This window comes from Syngnathus acus, chromosome 1, assembly GCF_901709675.1.
Source record: "Syngnathus acus chromosome 1, fSynAcu1.2, whole genome shotgun sequence".
Lineage (NCBI taxonomy): Eukaryota > Metazoa > Chordata > Actinopteri > Syngnathiformes > Syngnathidae > Syngnathus > Syngnathus acus.
The window spans coordinates 4,666,109-4,679,530 of record NC_051087.1 but is presented as its reverse complement, the minus strand read 5'-3'; the positions used below and the strand labels follow the sequence as shown (position 1 = coordinate 4,679,530).

At 42.3% G+C, this 13,422-nt stretch overlaps 2 protein-coding genes across 7 annotated transcripts in view; one reads left to right on the top strand and one right to left on the bottom strand.

The window, feature by feature from the left end:
- Positions 1–13,422, top strand: part of LOC119121673 — a 296,445-nt gene that overhangs the window by 143,026 nt on the left and 139,997 nt on the right. The gene's annotated exons all lie outside the window — the stretch shown is intronic.
- The window catches only part of sept9b (septin 9b), a 38,085-nt gene that overhangs the window by 1,903 nt on the left and 22,760 nt on the right, over positions 1–13,422 (bottom strand). For 4 of the 6 annotated variants that reach the window (XM_037262745.1, XM_037262736.1, XM_037262727.1 and 1 more), the window contains 8 exons: positions 4,222–4,419; positions 2,986–3,114; positions 2,802–2,883; positions 2,479–2,616; positions 1,359–1,476; positions 1,173–1,268; positions 1,007–1,103; positions 45–96 (listed from right to left, as the gene is read on the bottom strand). In XM_037262745.1, coding sequence (XP_037118640.1) covers positions 45–96; positions 1,007–1,103; positions 1,173–1,268; positions 1,359–1,476; positions 2,479–2,616; positions 2,802–2,883; positions 2,986–3,114; positions 4,222–4,419 — 910 coding nt within the window. Of the gene's footprint in view, positions 1–44; positions 97–1,006; positions 1,104–1,172; positions 1,269–1,358; positions 1,477–2,478; positions 2,617–2,801; positions 2,884–2,985; positions 3,115–4,221; positions 4,420–4,506; positions 4,647–11,903; positions 12,031–13,422 lie in introns of those variants that run through there. The other 2 variants (XM_037262772.1, XM_037262763.1) reach the window with 2 other exon arrangements.

The following is a 13,422-nucleotide window of genomic DNA, read 5'->3' as shown; positions in this document are numbered from 1 at the left end:
TATAAAGGAATCATGTGATGGTGACGGCCTGCATTGGAAGGTACCTGATCAGAAGGTCTCGCAGGTAAGCGAACTCACAGTGCGCAATGTTCTCGACTGCAAAACAAAACAGGCACGTATGTGGTGCCATTATTTAATCATTTCTTCTCCTGATGCACTCAAATGGAACTCAACACTCAAATCAAGCAAGCCGTTAACTCTAACGATATAATGAGAAATGATTAGGAGCTCATCAATCCACTCAGCGCTACTCTGCCTGCAAGTCATGTCTTGACCACAGGGCGGCGGTGTTGCTCACCAAAGCGAATGCAAGGATTTTCCCCCACACAGAGCTCAGGACAAGTCGCTCAGCTTTAATTTAGTTTCTTTTACTTTAACTGAAGGAGATGGTATGGTGGCGAATTCATATCATCTAACACTTACATTGAACTGCAAGAATTGAGAAAGAAAAAAAAGCTTTTTAGATGCACGACACGATTGATGGCCAGTTGTATATCGGCCAGTTGACAAATTGCGATGTCATTTGTTCAGAAAAAGAAATACTATATTTTGGTTGCCGTTATAATCATTATTTAAATAATATTTTAGATTATTGAGGCAATTATCTCATACTTTCTGCTATCAGTTCCATTCTTTTGTTGAGTGAAAGCCCTCCCTCCCGCACCTCCCAACTGCAAGTTTACGAGCCAAAAACAACAACAAATGTCAGGCCCAATACTCTTGAGATACCGAAAGGAAACCGCCCACACTTTGTACAAGAGGCAAACAGATAAAGAAGGGATAGAATCCGGCAGACTCGAAGGAAGATCTCCAGCATGAGTTTCGAATCTCTTAATACAAAATGAAACAGATTCTTTGCCTCAGCATTGACTCCTATCAACAAAATAGGAAAACCTCGGGTGGTTTGTGGGCGGATTTTTTTCTTTTTTTTTTTTTTTTTCTTTTAAACAAGCAACACACGTTGTATTTAAGCTGCACGTGTTTGTCCATATCACGTGTGTATTACCCTCGATGGTGCCCCATTTTGTTCTCCTTCCCAGAATCCTCTTCCCGTTCTCCTGGTACTCCTGGTCACTGCCCACCACTGCAAACGGGATCATTTCCTGGAAACAGGGTCATGCTTTGCCTGTTTCATGGTGATTTCACTCACATTTCATCATTTATAACCTTACCCTAATTTTATCATTAATCATCCTGTCCTCTGCGTCCTCGTCAAACTCTTTCTGAGGGTAGACGTCGATATCGTTGGCTCGCAGCCCTTCCCTTATCTGAGCGGAAAAGCAAGTGCTTGAGGTTGAGCGGGTCAAAGAGGAGAACGGCTCTCAACCGGGTCCATTTGCTGACGTGGCGGCGCTCACCGTCTGCTTGAAGTAGTCCCTCTCCTCCAGCGTCAGCGTGTCGGCCTTGGCGATGACGGGCACGATGTTCACCACCTTGCTGAGACGCTTCATGAACTCCACATCCAGAGGCCTCAGACTGCAAAGGACAGCGGAAAACTTGTGTGAATGGCTACTATGCAACGTTGACGTCGGTCCACAGACACGGTAGGCTGCAACGACCCAAAGCAACCACTAGATGGCAGCCGTTACATTTGGGCTGGCTGAATTGGCTCGGCTACTATTAGGATCGCTTTGCTGTTGGTCGACAGCGCCTTACTTCAGTGGCTGGCTGCTGTTCAACAATCCAAAACCTCTAAAACCAAATAAAATGACATCGCCGACATGCAAGTAAAATTAGAGGAACATGATATGCAATGAACGCAGCAAGGTTCTAAAAGGGCATTTGCTAATTAGCCCTCCCTCACAAGTGCGCATTTCCGAGCCTTCATTCAATCCTGCGTCCAAAATGTACATTTCAAGCCATGTCGGCGTGGCGCTTGCCAAGAACTCTGTTTTCCCGGCTGCCAACAGATGCTTCTTCTTCAAACACATTCAGCAAATGGTGACTATTGCATCTGCATGTAAGCAAACAATATGTACAGTGAAGTGGTTTAGTTGTGCCTCGTGTTGCAAATCCGAGGCATATAGTTACAGAGCGCTTGCACATTCCAGAAGCGACAGCTGCGGTGACATGAACACACCATGAGGGAGGCTGTCAAACACGCAAAAACGCAGTGGCTGGACGTCGGAAACATGCGGCAACAGTGAACAAAGACTAGGAGGTCACGCGCGGTCTTTTTTTTTTTTTTTTGTACCAATAAAAAAATAGAATGGAAATGTGTTACTATCATCTGTCAACGTGACACTTCAAATCTTCTAAAATGTGTGAGCTCAACCGAGTTGGGTTACTTTGCGATTCTCCAAAGTCCTACTCGAGTGTCTCTGAGGAGGTAATGACTTCCACATGTGGTCGCGAGAGAACCAACTGCGCTACAACTGATGGATTGGAGAAAATCCCCAGCAGGCCTGCTTCGTCTTGGCAGCAGTGGGAAACATGGCTGTGTGTGGTTAGCAACACGCTAGGCTAATGTGCGCTCACCAGTGGCCAGTGGGCGGGATGAAGTATATGCAGCAGTGCACCCTGGAGTCTGGAATCCTCTTCTTCCTGTCGATGTTGATCTCTTCCTGCAGGTAGGCTTCGTACTGGTCATTGATGAACTTCATGATGGGCTGCCAGCTGAGAGAAATCAAAACAACTGAAATAATTCAAATAGAATTTTGCTGAGAAATCCAAACGGCTCATATAAATGATCTGGAATGTTGCTAATATATTAGCATGTGGATTCTAGTCCTTTTTTTCTGTTTAAGTTGTGTGACAGACCGAAGACGAGTTTTTTTTTTTTTTATCCACTGAGGTCTCACCAATTCTCATTGTTGATCTGATCCCCAAAGCCTGGCGTGTCGATGACCGTCAGTTTCATCCTCACACCTTTCTCCTCTATATCTGCACGCAGAAACACCGATGAGTTAGTCGAAGGCTCCGACTTGTTCTCGGGTGTGTTTTTCCCCCAAAATGAGTCAAATGTGGAGATGAGCCATAACTCACCGTGACTGATGGACTTGATCTCTACGGTCTTTGGAATCCTGTCCCCGGCGTCAGGCTCAACAGACTTACGGCTCACCTTCGATTTGAACAGCGTGTTCATAAGAGTGGACTTGCCCAAGCCGCTTTGCCCTGTCCACCATAAACGCACACACACACACACACATTTTTCTTTTTAAATCACTGTAATAATTCATTCACCTTTCGCACTTTCGTTGTTTGGTACCGCAGTGGAGGCGCGAGTGTGACTTAACCGCAGAGTGCAAGCTCAGGTTTCATTTGCACGAGAAAGCAAGTTGACACGTCAGCTTCAAATCGGTGAATTGGCCCACAGCGACGATTAAAATGCATTTGCGCCAAGGTTCAACATTCGATCGCTGTATCGCTGCCTTTAATGCTACTTTGTTATGCGAATAATAATAATAATAATGCAGCAGGAATGCACAACTGTTTAGCCTTATGGTTTTGGACATGTTAACACCTTATAGGGTTTGGAATCAAAGCAGGAGTAACAAATTCAAATCAAGTAAATGGAAATATGGCATTCCATTCTTTCCGTGCAGGATTTATTACAACGTCCCCACTGCGTGTTCATTATTCTGCCCTGAAGTTCATCAATAAAAAGAACTTCTTTGTTCCACATTTTGGAATGTGGCAGTCAAAACCCCAAAATATTCATAATGGATACCATGTGATTGTTTTTATGGAATTGCGTGCTGAGTCAATAACTGTTGTAAACACGCGAGAAAGAAAATGACAGCTTTAGGTTTTATCGGAAACATGTGCGGCCGTTTCAAAGAGTGAAAAAGAAAAAAAAAATGAAGTAACCATTTGTGGAGTTACAGGACAGGACGGCTTGAAAGGTAAGTCGTTTATTTGAGCGCAAGCGAGGCTTTTGCGATGACCGCATGTGCTTTGTAGGAGTCTGGAGAGCAGTTAAAGTCATCTTGAATTATTCTGACGATAAATATCGGCTCTCGCCAACAAAAGCATGACCGAGGAACAAGGCTGGTGAACTCAATGAGTTATGGTCAGAGGCTGTAAATGCATCAAATGTTGACCCAGACAAGTGGTGCACTGAAAGCAGCGTGACTTCAACACTTACTTTCACTGAGCCACCACCACCGCAAAACTTCCTGACTCGACACCGAAATGAACGCACGCAAAGGAACAGAGGATTGGGGGTGGGGGAGTTTGTGACGCCAGTCCTGGAACTTTTCTGACATTCATTGGACTCACCCACAACCATGATATTGAGCTCAAAGCCTTGCTTCATAGCCTTCCTCCTCATCTGCTCCAGGATGGCGTCGATGCCGACGTAGCTGAAGTCACCGCCGCCCCCGTGGTGAGCCTTGTCGCCTTTGCCGTGCGGCGGGTTGGCGTGGTGTGGCTTGGTGTAGTCCGACATGTTGCTGTGGCCCAGACTGACTTCTGACCCTGAAGGAAGCATGGAGAGATGATTGATGAGATGAGCAGCCAGAGATGCTTACCTCACATTGACGACAACAAGCCGTTTCAGTTTACCTGACAACCTCATTCAAGTCGACTTCACTATTGTTCACCAAAACTAAATCAGCAAATGAGAATGAGTTGAGCAGACACTACAGCAAATATTCTGAGTTCCAAGGGCTCCCTGTGACTTCGAGGTGTGCGTCGAGATTTATAGGAGCCCGATGCCCCCGACTACAAATCACGCCTTACCTCTCTATTGAGTAGGAACCGTAGCAACAAGCAAAAGTGAAACATGCGCAAAGGTTTGTAACACACCGAGCCCTTTGTGGGAGGAACCAACATATCCTGTGTACTAGTCAAAAAGCCGCAGACTTGTCTGCAGATGGTATATATGATATACTGTACTTCAAGTTGATAGGACTAATTTTGGATGCTGTATTTTACTAAGTTGGGTGCATCTAAATTAACTGGACAAAATGAAACAATTATTTGATTACAAGAGCCACACTAGACTTGAACAATTTAATCATGCCAAGTGTCATCACATGATAAGAAAGCTCAGTAAACATGCTTTGTTGCTGTATTTTATTTGTTCTCGACGGACAGAGGTATTTCCCATCCGTGGCGTTATTCAAGAGAATTGTTGTGTCTTGTGGCAACCTAAATATCTCATAGGTGGGATTTTTTAAATAAAATAGCTTACTTGGCACTTTTTGTTACTCCGTGAGCAACATTAGTAAAGCCACAGGAACACATTATTTTTAAAAACTAAGAGTTGCGCCATTGCTAGCAACCAATATATTGTTGTTTGTAAAGACAACGTGTTTTCAAATTGATGCCACAAAGTCACGACAGTCCTTCTACTAGTACTAAATCTGATTCCTTTTGCCATCTCTCCAAAAAGCAACTCCACCCGACAGTCCCATAAAGCAAACGACAAAAACAGGAAGTTGAGCACGCTGGTTAAAACATTAAAATTTAGTGCTACTTATAAGCCTCCAATCATCCAATCCAGCAAAGCACACCACACAAGAGGCAAAAACAACAGCAGAAAAAAAACACTTGGAACATTCTACATGGGCATCCATCCCATGCGTGCATGCTTCTTCCAAATGGGGCATCATTGGAAATGGAAATAAAGCAGCTTTCCAAGTGGAGTTCGAAACGGCTATCATTATCGTCGTTTCACTGAGGCCCCAAAAATGTCTTGCTGCATCGACTGTGAGCAGACCTTGACAGCACAAGGCAGTTCTCATGTTCCCTCCACTCAATCTCTGTTTGCTCCTCGTCCAATAAAAGACAAAAGCGCTGCAGTTTTGGGCCGTGCACGAGGGTGCGCCACACCTACTTGCGGCCTCTGTGGTGTCTTTCACTGCTTTTCATCTCGCAACTCCCACTTGATTCGACCGCATCAATGTCCTCACTGAGCTTCGGCCAAATCTCGGTAAATGTAGACGATGAGCATATTTGTAACAGAATGAGATCCAGGACAACAAAAGGGCCTTTAACAAGTAAAATAAAACCTGGGAACTAACATTTTGCTAAGTTTAACCTTTTCTGCCGCTGATTGACAAACTCCCTTGTTCTGGCAAAGATCTTGAAATGGAGCAGGTCAACGAGGGCATTGGAGTCATGAGCAAAAGGCAATCTTGACACTCAGGAATGCAGATTAATCCACGCTGTAACATGAAACCTCTGAATAGCGCCCGACGGTAAGTCAAAGTCGATTACGAGTCAGGTCGCTGTCCTCAAGGATTGGTTGGTGTTAGTGAGCGAGATGGCTGCAAATGAGCTGAACGGACATGCTTCATTTCTGGACACCATTGGCGGTCGTAGATTTGTGCTTCTAAGAATAGAGCGACACCCCGACAGGGACAGATGCATAAACAACAACAACAATCATGTACGACAACATTTTCCAGCTAGCGTCATCACATGATTATGTGATTCCCCGAGTGTCAAGGCTGCAGGGGTATCACGTCACGTCTCAATTAGAGCGTTCTAATGTGGCACAATGGCAACGGCGTGACTGACCTTTGCCACACACGCGGCCTTTCCGGACGAGTAAGCATGCGACAAATGAGCGCAGACGTAAAGTGTGACTCATATCACCAATACGGCGTGACATGCAAATCGGAACGCAGCATTGTAACACACAGATAGGCCACTTTGTAGAGTAGAATACCTCGAGGGGGTGTTGTAAGGGTGTGTACACTTTTGCAACCGCATTATTCCAGTTATTTTGTTTCCGTAATTGGGTTGTACAAGTGAGAGGAGAAATTATTTTCTTCAGATGACAAAAACCTGACATTTGAAGAGAGGTGTGTAGACTTTTTACATCCCTGTGCACCTCAAAGTCGACGTTTTATTTGGTTGTTAACAAGATTAGTCTTCCAGAAACCTGTTTCTATTTGAGCGTGGCACAGATGAATTATATTTCCTTTCTGGCCCACTGTGTGATCAACACCTGACCCCCCCACACACAATAAAACATGAACATATCTGAGCCACTGAAAACATTCCTCCATTTAACTCCCTCGGTGAAAAGAGCTGAAACTGAAAGCAGATGTTCAGCGACGAGGACAGTTCCAATAAAAACATCAGATCAGATGATTTTGGTTTTCACCTTGTGACTTGGAAAGAGGCTTAGCTGAGGCTCTGTTTGACGGCTGGAGACGAGGTCGAGCTTTTAATTTGCGCATGAATGCACGGATTCGATCAAAGACAATTCCATTCTCTCATCCTTAATGAAATGTAACTTTGGCAAGGAATATCCATACTGGGTCAGCAGCTATCAGAAAATGGATGCACATTGTATATTATACTGCTTATCTTTATCCCACGCATGAGTTAAGAATAAAAATCTTTCAGGGAGGAAAAGCAGCAGCAGAGGAAATAATAGGAAAAATGACTCATGGAATATTCAACACGTCGTTAACCCTAATGATGTAACGGCTTCTTGTCGTCGACTGGTACTGAGCGTTAAAACATTTTGGAGCATTTGTATCAATGAACAAAATGTCGGCTTATTTTAAGAGTGAGGTTCCTGAATAAGCGCAATATTCATTGGAATCAAGAATTGATCTTCTGCTTGATTTTCCACGATGGTTCGTGTATCTCCGTGAACCTGGAAGCGTTTTGCTAACATGTCGATGGAACACAAACAGCTTTGGAGATGTGCGCTCCAATGAGCTCCGTATTCTAGCTGGAGCTGTTTTGCGCTATGTCCCTACGCACCGAATAAAAGCGAATGCCGTGATGATAAACGAATAGAACAGCCCAATGTCTGCTGCGGTGTGGCTGATGCGACTGCAATGACATCAGATTGCATAAATAACTTTTATTCTCGGCTACCCTGCATGAAACCCAATAGATCATCGCAGACATAACAAATCGATCCCCCGAGGGACGAACTCTTTTCGTGCTCAAATGTGATTTCTGTGTACAGGTTAAAACGTTGCTTTTTTTGCCGTTTCCCTGCAGGCTTGCTCATCTGCTCTTCTACTCAAACGTTTGCTGACAGCCCTTAAACACTGTCTGTAGTTATAAGCGCCTGCTATTTCGAAAAAAAAAAAAAAAAGTCTCATGAGAGGAAACCCCTGGATTTTTGCCTGGGTTCACCTTGACTGGATTTCCCACTTTCCTGTAGGTGTGCATGTACTGTATTTGTCTTGGGCTCCCCTCACATATTTCCCCTCGTTTTCTTTTGCAAAATTGGCCCATCGGTGGACTTATAAAAAAAATAAAAGGGGGGAGGGGGCTCTTTGAGTGTTACTCTGCATATTTTTCAAAGACAGCTGGGATAATTTATGCAGCAGTCACCTTGGCCAATATGATGAACGTTTTTTTTTTTTTTTTTTTACAAAACATAATAGGCTGCTTTGGAAAAGTGCTGACACCGAAGCGGTTGAGAACCATCCAAATATCTTCACTTGTTTTCCAGTCAGAGTCACTTCTTGCAGGAAGGGACCGAAAAGATTTGGGTCACGCACAATTTGGCTCTTAAATCTGACACTAACTGGCTTGTATGTTGGAACTGAATGTGTTGTAAATTGTTTTTTAAAAGGGTGATTTTGTTTCCATACATTCCCTGACATGCGTGTTCTAGGGCACACACATCGAACAGTTATTAAAATGTAAACGCACACACACACGATGAGAAGAACAAGCAGTAACAGAAGAAATGGAATAAGCTAGCAAACACTTAGCTAAACATTAGCTTATGCGGTCTAAACATTCCAGTGGTAACCTCTACTTGGCAGTTATTAAAATGTAAACACACACATACACACAATGAGGATACAAAGAAGAAAAAGCAGTAACAGAAGAACTAGAAGAAGCTACCAAACAGTTAGCTAAATATGAGCGTATGCAGTCTAAACATTACAGCGGCAACCAATACTTGTCAAGTTAATATTTCGAAAAATGATTTGTTATACAAGCACCTTAACACAGCCAGTTAGGCCTTTATTCATGTCTGGCAAATTTTAATTTAGTTTTTTTAATTAGCTATTTTTCCCATTTATGTCACCACGTGTCTCTGGCTCTGTTGCACACCCAGCAGGATTAATAATCGTAAATATTATAGGTTTAACACATACGATTGATTGAATCCCTCTCAACACACCCCACAGTACAGAAAAAATAAATAAAATAGAGAATCGTGCCTTGGCTGACTTTTAGCGCAATGTCACTGAAACCTTCCGAATCACCAAAACACACCAATTAAAAATCCTGACACGTTTCTGGCCACCACGTGATGAGGCGAAAAGCAAAACAGGGGCCTTGTCGATGACGGCCACAGCTGCCACAGACAGACATCAACGCTTCAGAAAAGCTCTGGAGAATGCTCCTGGCCTTTTTCATCTTTCAACCCTGTGCTGGCCTACACAGTTTTAACCTCCGAGGGGGTAACGCGCTGCAAAGCAGATGGTGTGACAAGGTGTTGAAATTGTGTTTTCCTCATGGAGTTGGGGGAGCAAAAAAGATCACAAACTTCCAAACATCTAACCTTTGAGAAAATGTTTCAATAGTTCCTTCAAAACACAATTGATCTACAAACAAATAGCTTCATCAACATTTGTTTTTTCTTTTAGTCATGTAAACAGCCCCGGGGAGACAGACAAAGCAAAGGCCAACACCGTTGGGAGGTGTTGTGATGCAGATCTCTGACTATTCATATGTGAGACACATGGAGAAGGATGTCACGGGGTACAGCCAGAAGGGGAACTATTAAATGACAAATAGCTCAGACCTAACGCACAAGTAGCGCACAGTAAATCACACAAACACCAAGTAAAAAAAAAAAAAAAATGCTGTCAGGGCTTTGGAGGAGGTTATAACTGAACCTATGCATGATCGAACTTCAAATGGATGACAATTCAAAATAACGGCATGTGCAATCAATTTCTCCAGCATCTGGAGGGAACACTTTTGAACACTGCAAGAAATTTATAGAGGAACCTATGTAGTCGAATGCTCCTGCTGCCACTTTTTTTTTCCAAGCAAAATATGTTTCAAAAAAAACTTTGAACCACATATTTAAGAAGGAACTCCTTGAAAATTGTCTTATTTTTACATTAGGTTCAATTTCTGACTGAATGCCAACTATAAAACTTTTTCACACTTAAGACTTGAATGACTCGAATGAAAAGCAGATTATGTTATCACTTGTATGATGTTAAAACATTACTTGAAAAGTTAATCAATACTTTATTAGCACAGCAGATTAACTCGGGAACAGATTCTTTAAATTACTGTTGTTTCCAATTTGAAAGTATTTTGAAAAACTTAAAAAAAAAAAAAAAAAGTCTATCAAATCCTTTACCATCACTACCATTTTTTTTTTCTGTCTCCTTTTATATCAAGCACTTTTTAAATTCACAGCAAACCAGTGGACAGCTGACTTACTAACACATGGGTGACAAAAGTGCTGATTCTGTTTGATCTATCAAACCCCGGCCGGAGCCATATTATCTCAGGCCGCATTCTTAGCCACTTTGTCGCGTCTGCCCCAAGGAGACGAACAAAAGGCAGGTCCCAACTGATGTCCTTTCACCTCACGGTCGTCACTCAGTGTTGGAAACGTTTGACTTACGCATGACCACAATGAGGACAAGCGCAAGCAAAAATGGATGGATTGATGTTTGAATTCATCAGCTGCTTCCCTTTATGGCTCTCTGGATAATAAACAATGGGGCATAAGGTTAGGTGTGTGGAAAAAGTGGAAGATGATTGCAATATATGAAGTAGACCAAAAGTAGTTAACGCCAAATAAAAATCCTCTCACATTACTAATTCCCATCAAATACTGTACATGTTCAACCAAGAGCTGTTCGCTTATATTAACATTTAAAAATGTTTGTAACATTGATGTTAAATATTCTTGAGGAAAGTAGCAAAACTCAAAACATGGTATCAAAGGTGAGCTAATGGAGTAAAATACTTTAGTCATCAAAGCAACATCTTAAGCTAATGCGTTTGTACTTTGATCATTTCTTCCCATTTATAGGCAAATGATACAATGTAGCAAATTTTGCAGTAAAGGAGGTTGAATGCAGCAAGTTAACAAACTCTTGCAGAAAAATGGAGATTTTGGAGTAGACTGTCGTCTCAGGGTAGGCTAATGTTAGCTTATTACGGTCATGTGATAATATCAGCCTTTCATCCCATGCCATAAATATTTTGACACACCTTTGCTGAATTGTGTGTAAAGTGATTTACAAACAGTGAGTTGATGTGATGAAGTCAATGTAAAACAGTGGCGGAGTGGTTTTAATTGGCACCCATTGAGACGCTAAACACACATGGCTTGACAACTACAGGGAAGTTTTTGTGTTGAAATGGTTTCCTCACTGCATGCACTTGTAGCTTGAACACGAGTGCAAAAACAGTGAATATTCTGGCAACACACAACTATGCGCAGCCCACAGGCTTGAAAAATACTCAAAGGCACTTAATGTGGTTGCATTAGGATCAAACAACTGGTATGGGGAGTTCCTGCCGTGCAACACAGTTGGACCAGTAAACTCTCCCTGAACTTTGCCACTAAAGTCCAGAGCATAAAACCACCTTTTGTATGTGCTTCCATCATTTCAAGCATCAAACTTTGGACTACAGCAGAACTGGGAAGCACTTAAGAAGTAACAACATCCCTCCCAGTGGAGTCCATTGATTCATGCATGTGCAAGACACAATGGGAGGGCGGTATAAAGAAGTTGGCTCTATGGGGGGAGTGTGTGACAACCCCCCCTTTAACATCTCTCACAGACACACGGAGACAGACAATGGACTGGATAGCAATGCTAGACATGAGATTTTTAGTTTGACTAATCTTCACTACCACACCTGACAAGTTCAGTGGAACACCTCAATCAACCACATTGAACTTCTCCGTCTTCCTCTCTCTCATTCAAATAAATGTCTCCCCCTTAGCTTGAAAGACAAAAAAAAAAAAAGCTTCAACTCACCCAAAGCTGTTCTTCTCCTGCTCTTGCTTTCTTCCACTTTTCTGGTGCACACTCCTCAATCGCAAAGTCCAGCTGGTGAGGCTACACTGTTGCTGCTACTAACCCCGCCCTCCCGCGTAGTCACGTGACCGCCATTTAGCCACGCCCCCCTATTCAAAAGCGTCCACATTGATCACATGATTTATTTTACATCATTCTGATTTTATATTTTAGTCCAAAATTTACTCATTCACTTCACATTGGGAATTCCAAAAATCTCCACTTACCAAAAAAATACATTTTTCATGGAGATCATTCCACAATATCTCTCAATATCATCATGTATAATTGAATACATTTCACATCATTCCATATTCTTCAATATCATTCAAAATAATTTCACATTTATCACCGCCATACTGCACAGTTTTCAGCCCTTATCATTCCAAAACATTCAAGATCATCTTAGGATATCATTTAGCATCATCCCACATTTTTCACCAACATACTGCACAATTCAAAAAAAAATCGTCCTCAGTCAAAACCAGCAGCAGGGAAACATATAAAATTGTTTTTCCAAACTGTAAATCTCCACAGGTCTAATGTGCTTCCTGTGTGGCAACATTTTGTCTGATACAAGCCAAAAGATAAATACACGTTGTGGTTATTGCAGCATAAATTATATATTTGATTTGTTCCTGTGCTTAATCTCCAAAACACAACTGAGAGCCGTTTTCACTACATTCAGTACAAATGTTTCCTTCCTGTCAATGTTCCACTCAATCTTCACACTTGGCTGCGGTTTTCCGTGTAACTGAGTATACAGTGTTAACTACTCAGCACACAAATCAAACGCATATTTCATTTCTTAATTCATAGACTCATGCTGTGTTTGCTTGAGCAAGGCACTAACATTTAATTTCAGATTTTAACATCTTAAATAAAATGTGTAAGTCTATCGCTTGTTTTTGGTATCATTTGAAATCCGTGGCGATATACGAGGTCTATAAGAACTGTATGTGTCCAAATACTTTTGGAAATGAATGTGCCAAAGGGCCACCAGTTAGTGACCATATGAATTTCCTGCAAGGCTGAACCGTTCGAACGAATCATTCCCACAGTACATCTCTCTTCCAACAATTTTCCATTGAAGCTCTCAGGAAACAATTATTAAGTATGAACCTTATGACCAGTGGTGTTTGACCTTACTATTTCTTTGTGGGAACTAAAGATCAAACGTGTCAAGATTTATTTTATTAGTTCTGGTAAGAGCCGAAGAAGCCCAGCTCGGAACTAATTTATGGTAAGTAAATTGAATTTGAATTCAAAGCGCGATGGTTAACCTTGCGAGAGGGAAAAGCACTCGCAGATGGTGAGGGGCGATGGATTTCCATTTTCCGTTGACAAATGTCAAGCAGGAGTCAAATATTTTGAAAATGAAGTCATCTGCCCCATAATGCAAGAAGTGCGTCTTCTGATGCCACGAGGCCCCAAGGCGAAGCAACGCCATTGGCCTCTTGCTGAGAACCAATCAGAGCGC